Genomic DNA, 17251 nt, shown 5'->3' on the forward strand with positions numbered 1-17251 from the left:
ATTTGTGTAGTCTGTTCCATAGGGATCAACAGTTTTGTAAAGTAATAAATCACAACAGTGTAAAAGAAATATTTTATTTACGATCAACATGAAACTGAATGTTTTCATTGGCACATGCACATACTACTATATATAAATATGTGTGACACACAGTTGACAAATGTCAGCACAGTATACATGTAAAGGGTTGGGACACAGGGTCAATCTCAAATAAAACAAGTCTTTGACAGTAAATTCTGAACTAACAGAATAAAAAGCAAACACTTTTCATACATAATTATGATTTCATGCAAACTTTTTTTAAATCAATTTAATGGCATTATAATGAAAAAAATTAACCTTCCAAAACTATCGTAACCAAACTGTTGTCTTTTGTTTTGAATACAACTAATTTATATCTGTAAGTCACAATATTTTCCATACAGAAAATACACTTAATTTAAGCAGCAGTCTTGTAATTGTAAACCAACTGCCATAAAATGGTCATGAAACATAGCATGAAGATTAAATTCATTACCTGGTGGGCCATGGTCATAAATGACAGTACCGGGGTTGAGTAATAACTTCACATTTCATAGAGATCGGTCATTGATTGTGACTTTAACTGAGATTCAACAATTGTTTTAAATGATAAACCTAAAAAAATGGTTACTTTCAGTTTTTTTCTTTCACCAGTGAAAACAAACCAGTCCTCCAGACGTATTATCTTTATCTTTATTTCGTCAATGTGTTGTGTGTGTGGTCTGTTTATGGTGTTTGTATGTTTGTGTATCATTGAGTGTTGTTACATTCCTTATCTTGTGCTTCGAAACAGGGTTTATACTTAAATGTTTGACTACTTGGTTTGGCCCTTTAGTTTTCATGTATGATCATGTTTATTGTGAAAATTTGATATAGAAAGTTAAAGGGCCTACAGCTAACACGATATTTACATTAAAATCTACAGGATAAGACCATATTAAAACGTCACATCATTAGCAAATGACTGCTGAAATGTTGATTTGCTAAAGTTGTATGATGGCTCAATGTACATGAAAGTAAGACTGATCACAAACATCTAAAATTATATAGACACATGTATCCTCCTTCTGCTGAACAACAAGCCTTAATGGAATGAGACAACTGTTAAACATGACCAACAAGCAACAGCATTGCACATAGTGGATGTAAGTACATTTAGCTGATACCGGAGGTAAGTATATAAACTGATAACCCTTATACTGGAGGTTTGCCTATGAACTGATAAGCCATAGATACCATTTCCAATAGGCTGCTAGGCTATCAAACTTAGCAAGTAAATGAGACAAGATATTTTAGGCAAGCACATTTTCCCTCTGACGCCAAAGAAAAATCATGACATATTATTACAAGCAATAATACAAGCTGAATTCTTAAATTTACACGCCTTTAGTGCTTCCTTGCATATTCTCTAAAATGCATTCATATTCCGATGAACGCAATATCTTCAGAATACCTCTGATCTCATTAAAATGTCTTTTATGATTGATCAATTGATGTTTTAGTACAGACAATGTATGCGACATCAATGAAACCAGTGACGTCAATGATGACGCCGTTATTCAAACAGCCAAATTTACACTTTGTTCAAATATTTTGAAGCATTATTTTTCAGTGTTGTTATTGGAATAATCAAAAGAAAATATGCAAATACAAAATTTAAATTTAAAATATGTGATTTTAATAAATTAGATTATGAGTATCATTCTTTGCTTAAGTGTACAACATATGTTCCTTTAAGACAAACTTACATTAAACATTATTATAGAGTTAGACCTACAACAGCTGCTTAATTTCACAAATAATTTCACAAATAAATCTGAAGCATTTGTTTTGGGTCAAAATATACAAGAAGCAATTAAGATTCGCTACACCTTATTGATGAATATATATGCTGATTATTAATTGAGGCATCATAATAGTTTGTCATGTAAACATTTAGCATATTAAAGTCATGTTTAACCTTCATGATTCGATATTTAAAACTATATTTGTCATGTAAGTAGATCATATACTGAAAATAATTGTTCTAACATCATTATGTATAAGATGATCAAATAATATTCTCGTCATATACCTTGATGATTTGCAAAAGTACTGTTTTCAGTTTATCTTTTGTATATCAATTGAAATATTTCTTAATTTCGCTCACTGCATTGTATAGAAGTATTGCTGATATATTTCTATGTAAAAGTAACAGGAAAAACTGTAAAGTTTACATGTAATAAAACATGTTCTGTTGTTATATAAAAATTGAATATTTTAGAATCTCTGGGTGAAAAACATATGGCCACAGATTATCTTGGACTAACCTACTATTTTCATACCCAGATGAACTACAACACTACAACATTCTATCCTTAAGTATGTTCATACCAGTATAACATATGATTTTTAAAACACATTTGCTCAATTAATTCAATTGAATTGTGTACCTATTATGCTATATTAAAGCAATTGACCATCTGTTTGTTTATCAGAGAAGGTCCGGTTATGATGGATGGCAGGTTGTTTTTTTTCTTAAGTGTAAGACCGTATCTACATTTTAAATACAACAAAAACAATGGGTAAAAACACATGCATGTTTAGGGTTTGATCAAGGGTTACATCGACTAGGAAAAAGTGGGTGATATGTACAGTGAAGTAAAATGTTCTCCAAATCTACATAATTATAGTGCCTTCAAGTATTTGGTATGTACACAAAATATAGGTCAAAAATAAATAGCTATGCACTGAACAACACAATACTTATCACAAGTGCATAAAATGTACAGAGTCTTTCAAACAATGCTTGGCTCAGAACAAAGGACTGCAAAAATATTCCTGTAAAACCAGCATGATGATAGAAGCGCCCCATTAGCGCTTGCCACCTTTATTCAGTCAAACAATTATTGAAGCCCATGTTATGGGCATTGCTATCTATGTGGGTATTGTTCTTAAAACTTGTGTACCTGTGTAATATGAAATCTTGGAACGTTTTTTGAGGTTTGCTTAAGGATAACATTGTTGCACAATGATGGCGCCATGGTTATGATGAAACCTCAGCTGTCTTTTATTCGAAAAGTTATAAAGGATGTAGTTATTTACCAACAGCTATGCCTCACAGATACAGGTAGTGAGTTTTATATTAAATGTGGCCAGATAAAAATTGATGAATGTTGTTATTACCACAGGAAGATAATAAAATAACATTAGCTACATGTAATATAACATGCTAAGAGATCTATACATATAAAACAGGTGAATGACCAAGCTTGTACTTCATATTATTCTCCTAAAACTAGATATAGAAGAACAACACATCTTATTTAAAATGCATAATTTGAAAGACTTTGAACAGCAAAAACAACATAACAAAATAAATTCCGAGGTAAATCAACATACAACAAAGATTTGTGAACTGCCAATACAAAAATAACTTGTTCATGAAAACATTTCAAACATCCCATCAATAAGGAAAACAACATAACTCATAATAGCAGAAATCAGGTATAACTTGGATTCTTACAATAACATTTATCTCAATTAATAGCAAAAAATTCTAACAACAAGCACAACCATAAACAGCGCGTTTTTTGAATTTAAATAAATTATTAATCAGGTATAATTTCTTGAATTCTTTCTCGAAATTTTGAACAAAGGCAAACTGAGTGAATGAAACTCAAAAAGATTTTTATTGCACAATATCTTAAACATTTTCAGTGTTTTGCATATCTTTTGCAAATGAAAATTCATTATAAGACAGTTTCGTTTTGGCCATTTCACAACAGGATATATTGAGGTTAAAAGAAATGTTTGAAGTATCACAAATAAAAAGTACATGTGGGGAAAATTAGAGCCATGATTGTGCCGGAGTCATTCAACTGTCGCATTTCACCCTGAACACTTGTTTTGTTGGTCCTTTTGCTACTTTTTGAAAAGTCATTAAAATAGAATTACATGTACATTGTATATCAACATTGCCTTTGATATTTTTTCAGAATACTGTACTACACACTAAGAGGACAAGACAGATCACTACAACAGCAAGTCTGTGTGTCAGGCCTCACATGCAGCCATATCTGACAAACAGGCATCCAACATTCCGTTGTTTAATACAGTAAACTCTTATATCATTGTCTTTCCATAACACAAAACTTTGGTCCCATTTTGTTATCAGATCTTGCAAAAAGCGCTGTCCAACAGTGAATACAATGATTTCAGTCCATGAACAGTCGACCCTCACTGGAACTCTTCATCAGAGCTCAGCAGAGTTGTCTTCTCATTAAACCTCCTGGAGGGCGTTGCTCCAGGTGCCTGTACTCTGGGTGAGGGGCCGCGTGGCTGGGCAGGTGGTCTCACCGCGTCCCCATCACCTTGGGCCCTCTCCTGGCGGTTGGGAGGGGGCTCGCTGGTGGCCGCCCCGTTCTGGTGCGGGCTGCGACCCCGTGACTGGTACTGGTCGTATGACCACCTGCCTGAGCTCCCACCTCCACTGGAATCATAGTGCTCCTCATCCTGCGGTACCTTACTCCCCTGCTGCGTGTACTGCTGGTAGTTGGGGTGGAAGTTGTGGATGGCATCCTGCATTATGTCCCGCGGGTTCATCGTCTCCTTCAGGCTTGATGAGATGCTCTGGAGTGAAACTGTGCGACCTGTCGCGTTTGTGGGACTTGAACTGTACACAGAGTGTGGAAACGCAAATCGCAGGGCTATAGACGCACAGAACATCTCAATACACACAAAGAAGTTCTGGTACCCTGCAGACACAGTTCCCACTCCAGTTGTCTGGTCGCCTTCTTTGGAATAGATGGGGCTGATAGCCCCAGCATGCTCAAGTATAGCCAGCAACACTCCTGAAATGGTTATAAAGAGTATCAAACAATTTGTCCATTACCAACATTGCAGATCATAAGTGTATCCGTGAAACATCCAGAGCAATACATATTTGACAGTTAACAACGATAACTTGAACAAAGTCCTGAATGATCGGTTCATAGTAGATATAACCATTTATTGAAATATGGCTGAATATAACTCTTATAAAAAGACAGCTTAAGCACAAGAGAATCATAAAAAGTACATCAATAAATAGATAAACTGTCACTCCCTCCACAATTCTCATACAGATCATGCATTGATTACCTTGCCAGAAGGAGAGGAAGATGACAGACTTGACGGTGAGAAACTTCCAGACGGGCTCATACGGCGAGAGCAGCTCGCGTGTCCCAAAGTAGAACAGGAACAAGGCATACAGCGCCAGGCTTACAGAGATGTTGTAGATGATCGTGATATACAGGTAACCACTGTCTGCACTGTAAGTGTACAAAACAACCAAGATACTACTATGCTAATTCATGGTCTATTTTATTTTAAGCAAAAGTTTCTTTACACACATCAATCTCTTGTCACCATATTTCATGTTTGGTGGCCTCAACATCAGGGTATAAAATCACTTGAACAAATGAAACATTTTTCACTTTCAAGATTTCTCACATTGTCACCAAAGTCACCATTACAATACACATTTACTTTGAAATAAAATGTCATCTTTAACAAGAAAAATACTTAAGTCAAAGCTCAATCTCAGTCTCCATTCATTTTACCACATAACATCAAAATTATTAAACATCATATATGTTTTTACACCTTTAAAAAGCTCATTATATCATTAAACATGTTGATTAAAACTTTTCGTCAAGATTCCTAGGGAAAAATATTCTACAGCCAAAAAAGTATAAGAGTATAATTCATTGTTAATTAAAAATTACTCAAGTATATTTTTGCTCCAGAACATGTTTTCTTTGAAATACTGAAAACATCTTTTTATCAACACATTCTAAAATATATCGTATGAAAAATGTATGAAAACATGCAAGCTTTTGAATCTTACTATGCTTTTATATGGTAAAATGAGTTGACTGTAGTATTTTTGTGATATTGAGGCCTGGTATTTACAATAAACTTTTCTTCATAGCATTTTGGTTTAAACGTTTTTACATCAAGACTGTTTTCAAGGAAACATCATGCATTTGGTATGTATCATTCAAACAACACTTTGAAGGAAAGATGATAATGTCATGCCCTGCGAAGAAGTTAAAATCAAAGACAGAAATGAAACATTCACACAGCATCATTTGGTTTACTGCATAAAACTCATTCATTTACATGATACATCTTATTTTCAGGTTTGAATAATGTTAATATGCTCTGGAGCTATTTTTAGTTTTAACAGATTGAGTGCAATGTCATGCGTTGTAGCTCTTAACATGTCTCTACAAATAAGCATTCATATATCCCAGAGGGATCATTTAACATTTTACTTTCTAATTTTCACAATTAAGCATGAATCCTTTTATGATGGCACTCTAATTTGTCATTTCAGAACGTTGGCAGGCACATGCCTCTGTTAGCGATGTTAGTGAACTATTTCTATCAGTCTTTTATACGAGAAAGTGTGTGGGTGGAAGATCATTCCGACTTTACCCAGTATGTGCCCTGTAAATGTAATTCACACTGACACATTAGAACTACACCAGTCTTCTTAAATATGATGGAAACCATTGCCAGGCAAAGGAATCCAACATCTACAACCAAAGTTCATCCATATCTTGAGATTTAGCAATATACATCTTTTTTAAAGTTTTGTGTTTTCATGTGATTGTTTTTTAAAACAGCCTCAACTTCATCAACCTAGAGGCAAAAAAGTCATGTGATCATGTGTCGGGTACATACGCAAAGTTCCCATCCTGATAGAGGTTGAATGCCTGCAGGATGAGGGTGATGACAGCCATCAGCGGCTTCACCAGGCAAAACTGCAGTGTCGCCTAAAAACATAATTAAAGACTGAGTAACTTGCACATACTATGGGCGTATATATTAGAACTTGGATCAATTTCTTACATTAATGTTGTCATAGCTAAGTTTTGGCCGAGGCTGAGACGCAGATTTTACAAGTGTAGAGCTGGTGACCTTGTTCTACTTTCAACAATGGAATGTTACACTTTAGTACAACAGCTAGCTTGCACAAAATGAACAATTGATTAAAAGAAGTACACATGTACTTCTAATTCAGAGGAAATCCTTTTGTTTTAAGACTATCCCTAAATCCTAAAATAGCAAACAATGCAATCAAGAGATCTTGGATTTTTTTGCAATTTAAACTCTTTTTGAAACAGTACACCAAAAACATATGTGTCCTTTTTGTTGCTGATTATGCAAATGAAGACAATGTAATAGACTGGATCTAGAGATACCAGCTTCATTGTACAGCTCATTCCCTGTCAGAAAACAAATACACAGACTTTCTGAGACATTTGCAGACTATGTCCTACATGGCTGTGATCACTGATTGAGGGCAATTATTGCAGGGACAATGCTTTCAGTACGAGGGATATTTGAGACCGGTAGAAATGATATTTAATGCTAACTATATTTTTTTTACCCTATGGGGGAGACATAATAATGTATCAACTTGAAAATACACATGATTATCAGCTGTAATTAGTTTGTACACAGGTACAACATCCATCTGAAGACTTTCCAAACAACACTCAACTCATTACAAAATCATGCTATGATTCAAGAGGCTTAGAAACTAAGGATTGTTCAGTTATCGGTTATGAAATAATCTTACCTAAAATGTTATGATCTTTTTCGTAAATGACAATTATCAGCGGTTAAAACTCAATAATTTGATGAAGATGCATTCAATAAAGCAAAGTCACCAGTCTAGAAATTACACAAGAAATCAATTGTATTTGAGGCCTGCAATGATGACCGAGGTGTAGCAACTCGTACCTGTTTACAGAATCTCAGAAAGCCAATGGTGTACTGCCTGCCTGCCAGACAACATGTGCACCACAGAAAACTTGACCTATAATACAAACACATACAACAAGTCAACTTCTGATACCATTTTAAGGCTTTAATTATTAATTCCATTATTTTTACTTTATGATAACAATACGATGAATTAAAAACTACTTTTTCAAATGCAAGAACCCAAATTAGTCTGAAGGAAAATGATTCTATAAGTTATTTTAAAAGCATTCCTTCATTAAATAATAAAACACACAGATTTATCTGGCAAAAGGAGCCATGCTCCATAACACAATATTAATAACATAATATATGACAAATATTAACTTGGTTTTACAAAATGCAATGAGATATGCTTTATTTTCCTGGTGAGTATTTCAGGCTTGTGCTTTTAAAATTACATTGCAATAAAAAATTATCCTTATAACAGGAAATTTATCCCAATTTACAAGTTTCGCTGTTACAATACTTCAGAGGCGTCTCTACAAATGGCAAGGGGATCTTACTTGATGGGTTTCCCCCGTATCTCCGACATAATGGAGCTCTCCCCTCCAAGGTATTCATAGCACAGACTCAGGAAATTGTAGATTACAAAAGCTGGAATAGAACAGACAGGAACTGAGAATGGTAGAAATGCAAACAAGAGCTTCCACAGTCAGGATGAATAACCCCAGACACTGCTCGGACACAGTAATGGTTGATTGGTGCATTGTTTAATTATAGAATGAAATATGAAGAAATGGCAGGTGCATAACAGCCCATGTTGACCAACATACCTAGTATTAGTTTCATGTGTGTATTTGCATTACCTTTTGAGCACAATGTTCTGGGAAGTGATGGGCTGCGATGAGCAGACAGATCCCCACACATATCACATAATTTCTTTATACAACATGTTTATTCATTGCAGTGGATGTTGTTTTATCTCTTTCCAATCAATTAATTTTGAAGCAGTAGAAGTTTCACACTCTAGTTTCAATCTGATATAGAATTCAAGGCAAAATGAAACTCTATTATAAAGCAAACCAAATTGTGTTTTTGCATCTATAAAGTTGAAAGGTGCACTGATGAAAATTTTCAGAATGATCAGAATTAAATTTTAAATTTAGAACTGATCGCTGAAAATTCTATCATCAAGAAAAAAAGACTTAAATTTCTCAGACATTTAAATTAAGATCCAAACAAATTCCAACAATCTAATGAGCATCTCAGTAGTGTAATAATTACAAGACGGGAGTGATCATTTATCAATGACAAAACATTTGGAAATGGAATTAAAGACAGCCATACAAAATAGACTCTTTCATGGCTTGTGTCTGAATAGATAAGTGTAGCTTGTAGATTTTTATGGGCTGAGCCTGGAAAGGGTTTTGGATAGATAGTTCATAAATTTCATGGGCTGTGTCCAGATGAAATTTTATAGAGTTCTGGATAGATAGCTTATAGACTCTTTCATGGGCTGTGCCTGGGTTGAGTTTCTGGACATGCAGCTGATAGACTTGCAATGATATAAAAGGATATCATTTCAATAAAGTCAGGCATCATCACCAGCATATCAATAGATGTCCTGTAAGTGTCCATGTATACCGAAATTCTGTTACATTATCTCATTGGCATAGTGTATACTGTTTATCAAGGAGAGATAACACAAATGCAAATAGAAATTATAAAATAAATGAAATATAAACAAAGCTTAAAGAGTGAGTAACATATAATATAAGTAAAACAGTGAGATACCCTCATAGCAGTCCCTGACGGAGTCAAAGTAGACATAGTAGTTGTCATTACTGAAGAACAGGAGGCTGAGAAAGGAGGTGAAGCTGTAGATGGGAACGATGAACAGGATGCGGATGATCCAGCGCTGTTCGTTCGGGCACGTGTAGTAACGCAGGTGGAGGTAGATCTATAAACGTACAAACACATGCACAGTACTGGCAAGATTCACAAATAACATTGAGACATACCTACATGTATGTATTGAATTCGGTTGTTTACTTTGCAATACATTGATAACAGAGGTATATATTAACAGTGTTTTTCCCCACTGCTCAGGCATCAGGGGGCATTCAAGAGGAGTGTTTTTGTACCAAGAAGAGATTTTCAACACTAATATCCCTTTTGAATTTTTTAAAAATTACTTCTCCAATTTTTCTTTACTATTCTTACGCTACTTCATACATGCATTAAAAATTAGCCTTCTCAAGACATCCTGGCAGAGATATTCTCATTAGCCCAAAAAAGCTCTAATAACGCATTAAATCATTTGGGACGTGATGTGACTAAAGATAATATGCATAGGACAAGATTTCTCCAGAGAAAAATTGTCATCCAAGCCCCACAAGATGGGATGATTAGTGACTTTGTCACTATAAGATATCTACAGAAAAAGCTGTCTGTAGACCGTGAACTAGGAAGTCGATTTAAGCCTGTGGCAGTTTTGGGTAAGCAATAATTGGAACTCGTATTTTTGTTACAATTCAAACAGCATTATTAGGTACAATGCTAACACTCCTCACAACCACATGTTTCTGCAACCCTTACCCCATCATTCTTCATCCGATTTAACATTATCATTTCACAGTAACATGCTTTTTATTTTGACAGGGCTTCCATTAAGAATTTGAAACTGGAAGTATGAACTTCCTGTCAATCACTTTTGGAAGTTTTACACTGAAGTATGGAAGTTTTAAAGTCTCCATAATATCTTTTTCAACTATTTTTCAACAAATATATTTAAAATCAAATTATTTGAACTTAAATTTTACTTAAAAACACTTAAACTGATTTAATTAGGACTATAAAAGGACTATAAAAGTAATATTGATACAAGGTTTTGATATTTTGAACTTCCAAGCTTTCAACTTTGGAAGTTTTCTTCAAAATTATGGAAGTTCTTGTACTTCCAAGGAATCAATTTTGGAAGTTTTAACCCATTTCTAGGGAGTAATATACTCCCAAACTTCCTTTAACGGAAGCTCTGTTTTGATCCGATGGATTAATCAGAACTGGTTCTAGTTGCTTTCTGTCCATCAAACATGATGGTGTTGAAATTGCGGATGATGTCAACACTAGTCATTTACTAGGATAGAAAGCATAAATGGCACACTATTATCTTCCACATCATTACAAAAACAGTCAACATCCATCTATAACCAATTCCACCATTCATAAGTGGCAGACATTTCTGACATGCTGGTGGTTGGGTCAATATTCCAACTGCCACTTAAGCTGCCATTCTGATGTCCCCTGTGCAACTTTACGAGCTACCAGGTAAACACATTAAGTTAGGGAATAGATCAAGCCTAAAAACTGTCACAGAGGGAAATGCATAGGAACAACTGTTTTCAGCACCAAATATTACTCCAGGACAAGTCTGCATATTATGAATATACACTGCATTTCACAGATAAACATAATGTCTGTAACTACTTTATTGACTAACATCAGACTAGCAATGGGTTAAATCAGCAAAAGTGAGAACTTCTACAGATATCTTTCCTTCCATGTTTCCAACAATAAATGTCAACACCAATTACCAGTTCTACACGGTCGCTCCTAGACACTATACCCATACCACTACTAGTTGTTCCTCAATGCCAGTATTAATCTAATTTCTAATTATTCATCTTGCAGTTTAATTTCAGCTATAAACAAAAACAAAGATGTTGCCAATACTCAAAATAAAGTATTTTCTTTAACCAAATTTTCTATGAATATAATCCGCAAAAACCATCATAAACTCTCAAATTTAATCATGAGAAAATGAAGCCTTAGAATGTACATAGGGAAATTTAACATCCACAGCCATATCAGGGCAAGTCTGAATATTTGCTGCAGCCAAAGTTGCTCTTACACAACAGACAGCAGGGACAGAGGCAGGAGAGGAGGCCTGTCATATCCAATATTAGTTTCCTTCCCTCAAACCTTTCCTTGGAGACAAGCTTCCCATAACAATGTCAAAAAACATCATTCCTCCTAGTATATGAGATGTCATTTTGCATAACAGTACACTATTCAATATCATTATTATTTTCCATGATATAAGTTTTATTCCAGCATAAAATCAGATCATTAAAATCAATGACCTGATAATTATTACTGAAGCTTGTAATTTTGTATGGAGAGACATGTGATAAAAGGCAGTGTCAGTCCTTGCTATATACAAGACATTTTTGGGCAAAGCATGAAGATCATATTTACATAATAACACGCATTCACAATTTGTCCCCATTTAGTGAGATTGTTTGTTACTAACAAGTTGTTGATAACTAGTACGACCAGGTCGTAATCAATAGCAGCTATGATCCAGGGTTTGGCTACTAGATCCACTAGTCTGCAGCTGACTTCTATAGCCGAACCCCAATGACTCTGATAACTGTCTCCATGAACACTCACCAATACATCACAATTACTGAGGACACTTTTTCCAGAATGTCCAATATTGGTTTTACATTATTTTCCTCACAATGGGAAAGTTCCAGGCCGTAAACTCCGCAGTTACAGTGTTGTTAAGAGTCAGTTATTTGATTCTGCAGTTTCTTATGAAGTCAGTATGTGCTATGCAAGAAAAGTCTTCGCAATTGAGTAGGAAAAATATGTATAAATATTATTTTGAAAAATGATGACAAATTCTTGACCAGAGTCAAGTCCATATGTGTGTTATCATGATTACAAGAAATCTAGCCTTTGATTAAATGCATAACATTTTTACCTAAATTAAGATTGCATTTAACCAATCTTCTAACTTTTTTAACAACATATATGTTTTTATGTCAAAATTTCCCAAACTGTGGCCAAACATTCAAAACAACCGTTGAGTTGTAAACTTTTTTCTAAGAGCCAACTACATGTTTTCACTATGAATGAAATTTTGATCTTTAAAAGAGTTTATTTAATACTGTTATAACACCAAAGTCTGTTACTTACAGACATGTTTACACACTGATAAAAGACAGGACCTTTATTTTAAGACACAGCTGTCAGAGAAGATTACTTACAAAAAGTTACAATGATAATTTCTGATTAATTTGTTTAAGTAATTTTTTTACAATGAAATTTTCAATTCAAGATATTTAGCATCAATGTTTGAACATGTACAGTGTTTTGAAGTAACATTTATGATGAAGTATATCATGCAAAACTAATAACTTTCATTCTGGAGTCTTTGTTAATCATACCCATATGATCATCATCATATGCCAATGGTGAGATATTAAATTGGTTCATCTCTTTTAATTGGTGCAATAATAAGGGTAAAATCACAATGATTTGACATATATGATGATATACCATACACATCTTTAAATATAAGAAAAAATATGTCCTATGTAACATTAACAGATCATGTACAGGAAACACATTCTTAAAATGTACATTGTAAATTAAACAGTACAGCTATCAACTCGCATCTTATGAAACACCACAAACCTGATGGCATGTTATAATGATGGCTGCAATGGCAAATGTGCCTGCAATGCCCTGGGCAGCCTTTGTTTGAAGGAAAATAAGAGGCTGTAACTCTGTCCCATTGCCGCTGATGGGGACAGGGGTGGAGTTGGACATGGGGCTAGGGCTGCTTACTACACCGCTGCTGTTGGACATGATGGATGGAGACGTAACATCGCTAGTCACATTAGCTGTCATCCTCCTGTAACATAATAATAATAATCTAGAATAAAATAAAATAGTTATTTTACAGCATACAGGCACTCATTTGGTCAATGGAAAGATGATCTTTGGAATGGGTGTCATGTTTTAGAACACTTTTGAACTATGTCAACCAATTATTTAATATCATGATGGGTTAACAACGGCGATGAGAGGGGTAGAATCAGCTATTGGAGTGGTAGCAAAGTGATGGGAGGGGAAGTTAAAGTGACGGAGGGTTAACAACAGCTATGGGAGAAGTACATTGTAGTTACGGCAACAGGAAGGTCAAGAGGTCTCAGTCAAGATCATCCAAGCTCAACATTAATATTTGTTTTTCAAACCTATACACAATGTCCAAATCACATTCCTGTAGATTTAAAAAATAAGAAAGTATGTCAAAAGGGTTGAGTTAGCTTTGACCACAGAGGAATTATTTAAACAAACTTGGCAGATATCTCAGCATATAATGCCACATATTAAACAAATAAATAAGTCTAAAGGAATCTAGCAAACCCCTGAATGTTGCCAGTTTTGGCTGCAGGGGCATAACTTCAACAACCTTGGCGGAGAACCATTGTATTATGCTACTTACAAAATACCAGTTTTGACCCCACAGCCATGATTTTGATAGAGAACTATTATATGTAGCTACATAGAACATATTAAGGGTCTGTGCCTAGTGGTTTCAGAAAAGCACATTTAAAAAGGTTTTTCCTTAAGGTATACGTATGTAAGAAACTTGTGACCCCCAGGGCAGGGCCTGGAGCATTATTTGAACAAACTTGGTAGAGGTCCACTAAACAATGTATGGTAACACACCTAATATCTAAGCTCTAGGCCTTATTGTTTTTGTCAAGAATATTTTTAAAGCTTTTCCTTTTGGTTGCAATGGCAACCAGAGTTCTGCATGGAATTCATTTCTTTGAATAGTTTTGAAAAGGCACCATCCAAGGAACATTACAGTGAAGTTTTATCTAAAGTGTAAATAATACACTTCTGGATGTTGCGAAAGGAAAAAAGGTGAAATGGTACCCAAGCCAAAGCGCTAAAAGGTGATGATGAAAATCCCCTGGTATGTGACTCAAATGTCCTGGTATTCGGAACAAAATTCCCTGGAAAGCCTTTAAAAATATGGCAGGGTTTCCGCCAGGAAATTCATGAGGCATGTAGGAAGGGGAGGGTTTCGGGACGTTGATTTTTTTTTTCCGTAACCAAAATGGTGCAATTTCCTGCATTTTAAACAAGTTTACAGTTTTGTTCCTATGATTTAGAATTACCAACTCAAGTCTGATTAACATTAAAAATATTTGTGAAAAGATTTAATTGTTTCTCTTCATTTATTGTTAGTATTTCTCAAGTTTTCCGACAATACAATATCGGCGATATCGATCGACTCATGTTTCGTTTAGTGCGGGTATTATTTATATTGACACCGTTGACATCAAGCAAAATGTGTAAAGCACGCTGTCTGCATGCTGGAACACAAAAGAGCCCGGAACAAAGCAAGTGTTGGTGGGTGTATCCGTATTTAAAGCTGCAACAGCTGATATTTTTAAAGACGGGTCGGCTAAATAATAACTTTCAGATTTATTTATCTTCTTTCTAAATAAATTAAAAAAACGATAAAATAATCAAAGTTTAATAATAAGCAACACAAAATATAACTTTACACTATCCTAAAGACGGGAATGCGACTCAATTACATACGACGACATAGCATGACCCTTGTTAACACAGATATCTTAACACAGTTCTCAATTACAATTTAATAATTGGTTAACAAACGGACTCGGGATTATAAAACAAATTAAAACAACACATGATTTATGTTACCGTAATCAATTAACACTTATTGTTTACTTTGCTTTCATATATATGATTATAGGGATGAAGGTCGCAATTACGACAGTGGTGTTTTTCACACATTCCCATTTTGATAAAGAATAGTAGGAGTTTGGTTAATTGCACCATCGATCATCACCGACACGCCTTCATGCTGTCGTTGATCCTGAATGGCTGATACAAATGTGGTAAAAGTCCCGGCACGCCTTCTGGCTCTCAGTCAACCGTTGCAATCGCAGCAAAACAGTGTATTGGCAAAACTGATGATTGTTTTGATAAGGATTGTCTCTACGCAGATTAAAGCATGTTGTCATAATTAACGCATGTCGGTAATAAGCCTTACTAGCGGAAGACACGTCGGGCCCGACAAGCCATAAAGGGCTGGCGGAAACCCTGTATGGCATGTATGTTTTACTAATGCATTAACAAATAAACCAAGTAACCCGTCCTAAATACAAAAACCCAATAACCAGAAGGGGAAAAGCCGGACAATTAAACTTTGCCGGTTGTGTCTCTAAGCCTCATAACATGAATATACATGATTCTGTCAAAATCAAATGACCGTGACGATTTTAAGGCTCAGGGCAACATGAAAGGGCATCATGGCGCATTTCAGGCTGTCAAAATGGGCAGCATAGTGTTACGCCATGTTTAAAACACCTTGCGAAAACACTAGCATGTGATATGCACAAGTGGGGATTGTGATGACAAATGAAAACGAATAGGCCAAAGGCTAATCAGACCCAGTAATGGTAAACACATTTTCAGTTAGAAAATCGTTATATGAAAAGAATCAAAACCTTTACCTTTGATTAAATGAAATTTCCGATTGGAAAAAGCGTCACTATGTAATGTCAACTGTTAAATATAATCAAATTCTGTTATTATAATCACATTTTTAAACTGCTAAAATCCGTGCTGTCAAGTTGAAAGTGTTATGGGCACAACCCGGAAGTGACGAATAGTCATTGATTTTCACGTCATGGATAAATAAAACATGTGTTTATGTGGTTGAATTTAAATAAATATCAGGCTTAACAGTTCAATAAATGTCTTTCAATTGTATAAACTATGTAAAACAATAGAAATTAAATGACAATTTGGAAAACTCGCGGACTCGATGATGTTCGCATCTGCGGCTTTAATTGTAATGAACTTACAGGATATATAAAAAAAAAACAGAAAGGAACGAACGGGTCAAAAATCCAAAAATACGTTGATAGCTGTATCTGGGACAAATAAAACCTGTAACTTAATCGCAGACAAAATAGAGATACACATGCCTAGAGAAAAATATTAGATTCATACCTACCGGTACAATTAAATTGAAATTGAAAGCTTAAAACCTTTCTTTCAAACTAAATAGCAATCGTAGACCAAGATGCATTCCAATGTGTCATAATTAGTTTAATTTTAACTTCTTCTTGAGCATCTGAGTGGAATTATGAAACACTTTTAAGTCATTTTCATTTGTTGAGGTGGCGGACACCTATACCGCTAGACCACTCTTACCCTCAAATGTGTCATTTTAAACTATACGGCGCGGGCAGACCTTTATAAACTCAACCACAATTCAACACATTGCCATTTTATTTAATGTATTATCATTGCCCTTATACAGTAAAGCCTGCAACAAGCCTCGACAAGCGTGCTATATCAGATAAGTAAATAAAAAAACATTATTCATTAATAATTTCGTTATTTTTTTCATTCATGAACTCATCGATATATTTATTATATATTATTTGATCGAACATTAAATCAATCCATCTTGCAATTATACAAGCATCCGTTAAGTCATTCAGTCACTGAAACACTTATTCATTTGGGAGCAGGACTTTTCAACCCCAAGAATTGTTCAACCCCTTCAAAAAACGAAGATTTTTCAACCCTTAGACTTTTCAACCCCTATTTTCAAGAGTTTTCAACCCCTACCTATTTG

At 34.9% G+C, this 17251-nt stretch overlaps 1 protein-coding gene across 1 annotated transcript; it reads right to left on the bottom strand.

The window, feature by feature from the left end:
- Positions 1–60: 60 nt before the first annotated feature.
- On the bottom strand, positions 61–16442 carry LOC128207326 (transmembrane protein 184B-like). The gene is made up of 8 exons (XM_052910181.1): positions 16116–16442; positions 13246–13465; positions 9556–9721; positions 8325–8415; positions 7798–7873; positions 6733–6824; positions 5143–5312; positions 61–4853 (listed from the first exon to the last, which is right to left on the bottom strand). The coding sequence occupies exons 2-8, from the start codon at positions 13459–13461 to the stop codon at positions 4240–4242; spliced, it is 1425 nt and encodes a 474-aa protein (XP_052766141.1). The 5' UTR covers positions 13462–13465; positions 16116–16442; the 3' UTR covers positions 61–4239.
- Positions 16443–17251: the final 809 nt, after the last annotated feature.

The sequence above is a fragment of the Mya arenaria genome, chromosome 2 (assembly GCF_026914265.1).
Source record: "Mya arenaria isolate MELC-2E11 chromosome 2, ASM2691426v1".
In the NCBI taxonomy this organism is placed as follows: domain Eukaryota; kingdom Metazoa; phylum Mollusca; class Bivalvia; order Myida; family Myidae; genus Mya; species Mya arenaria.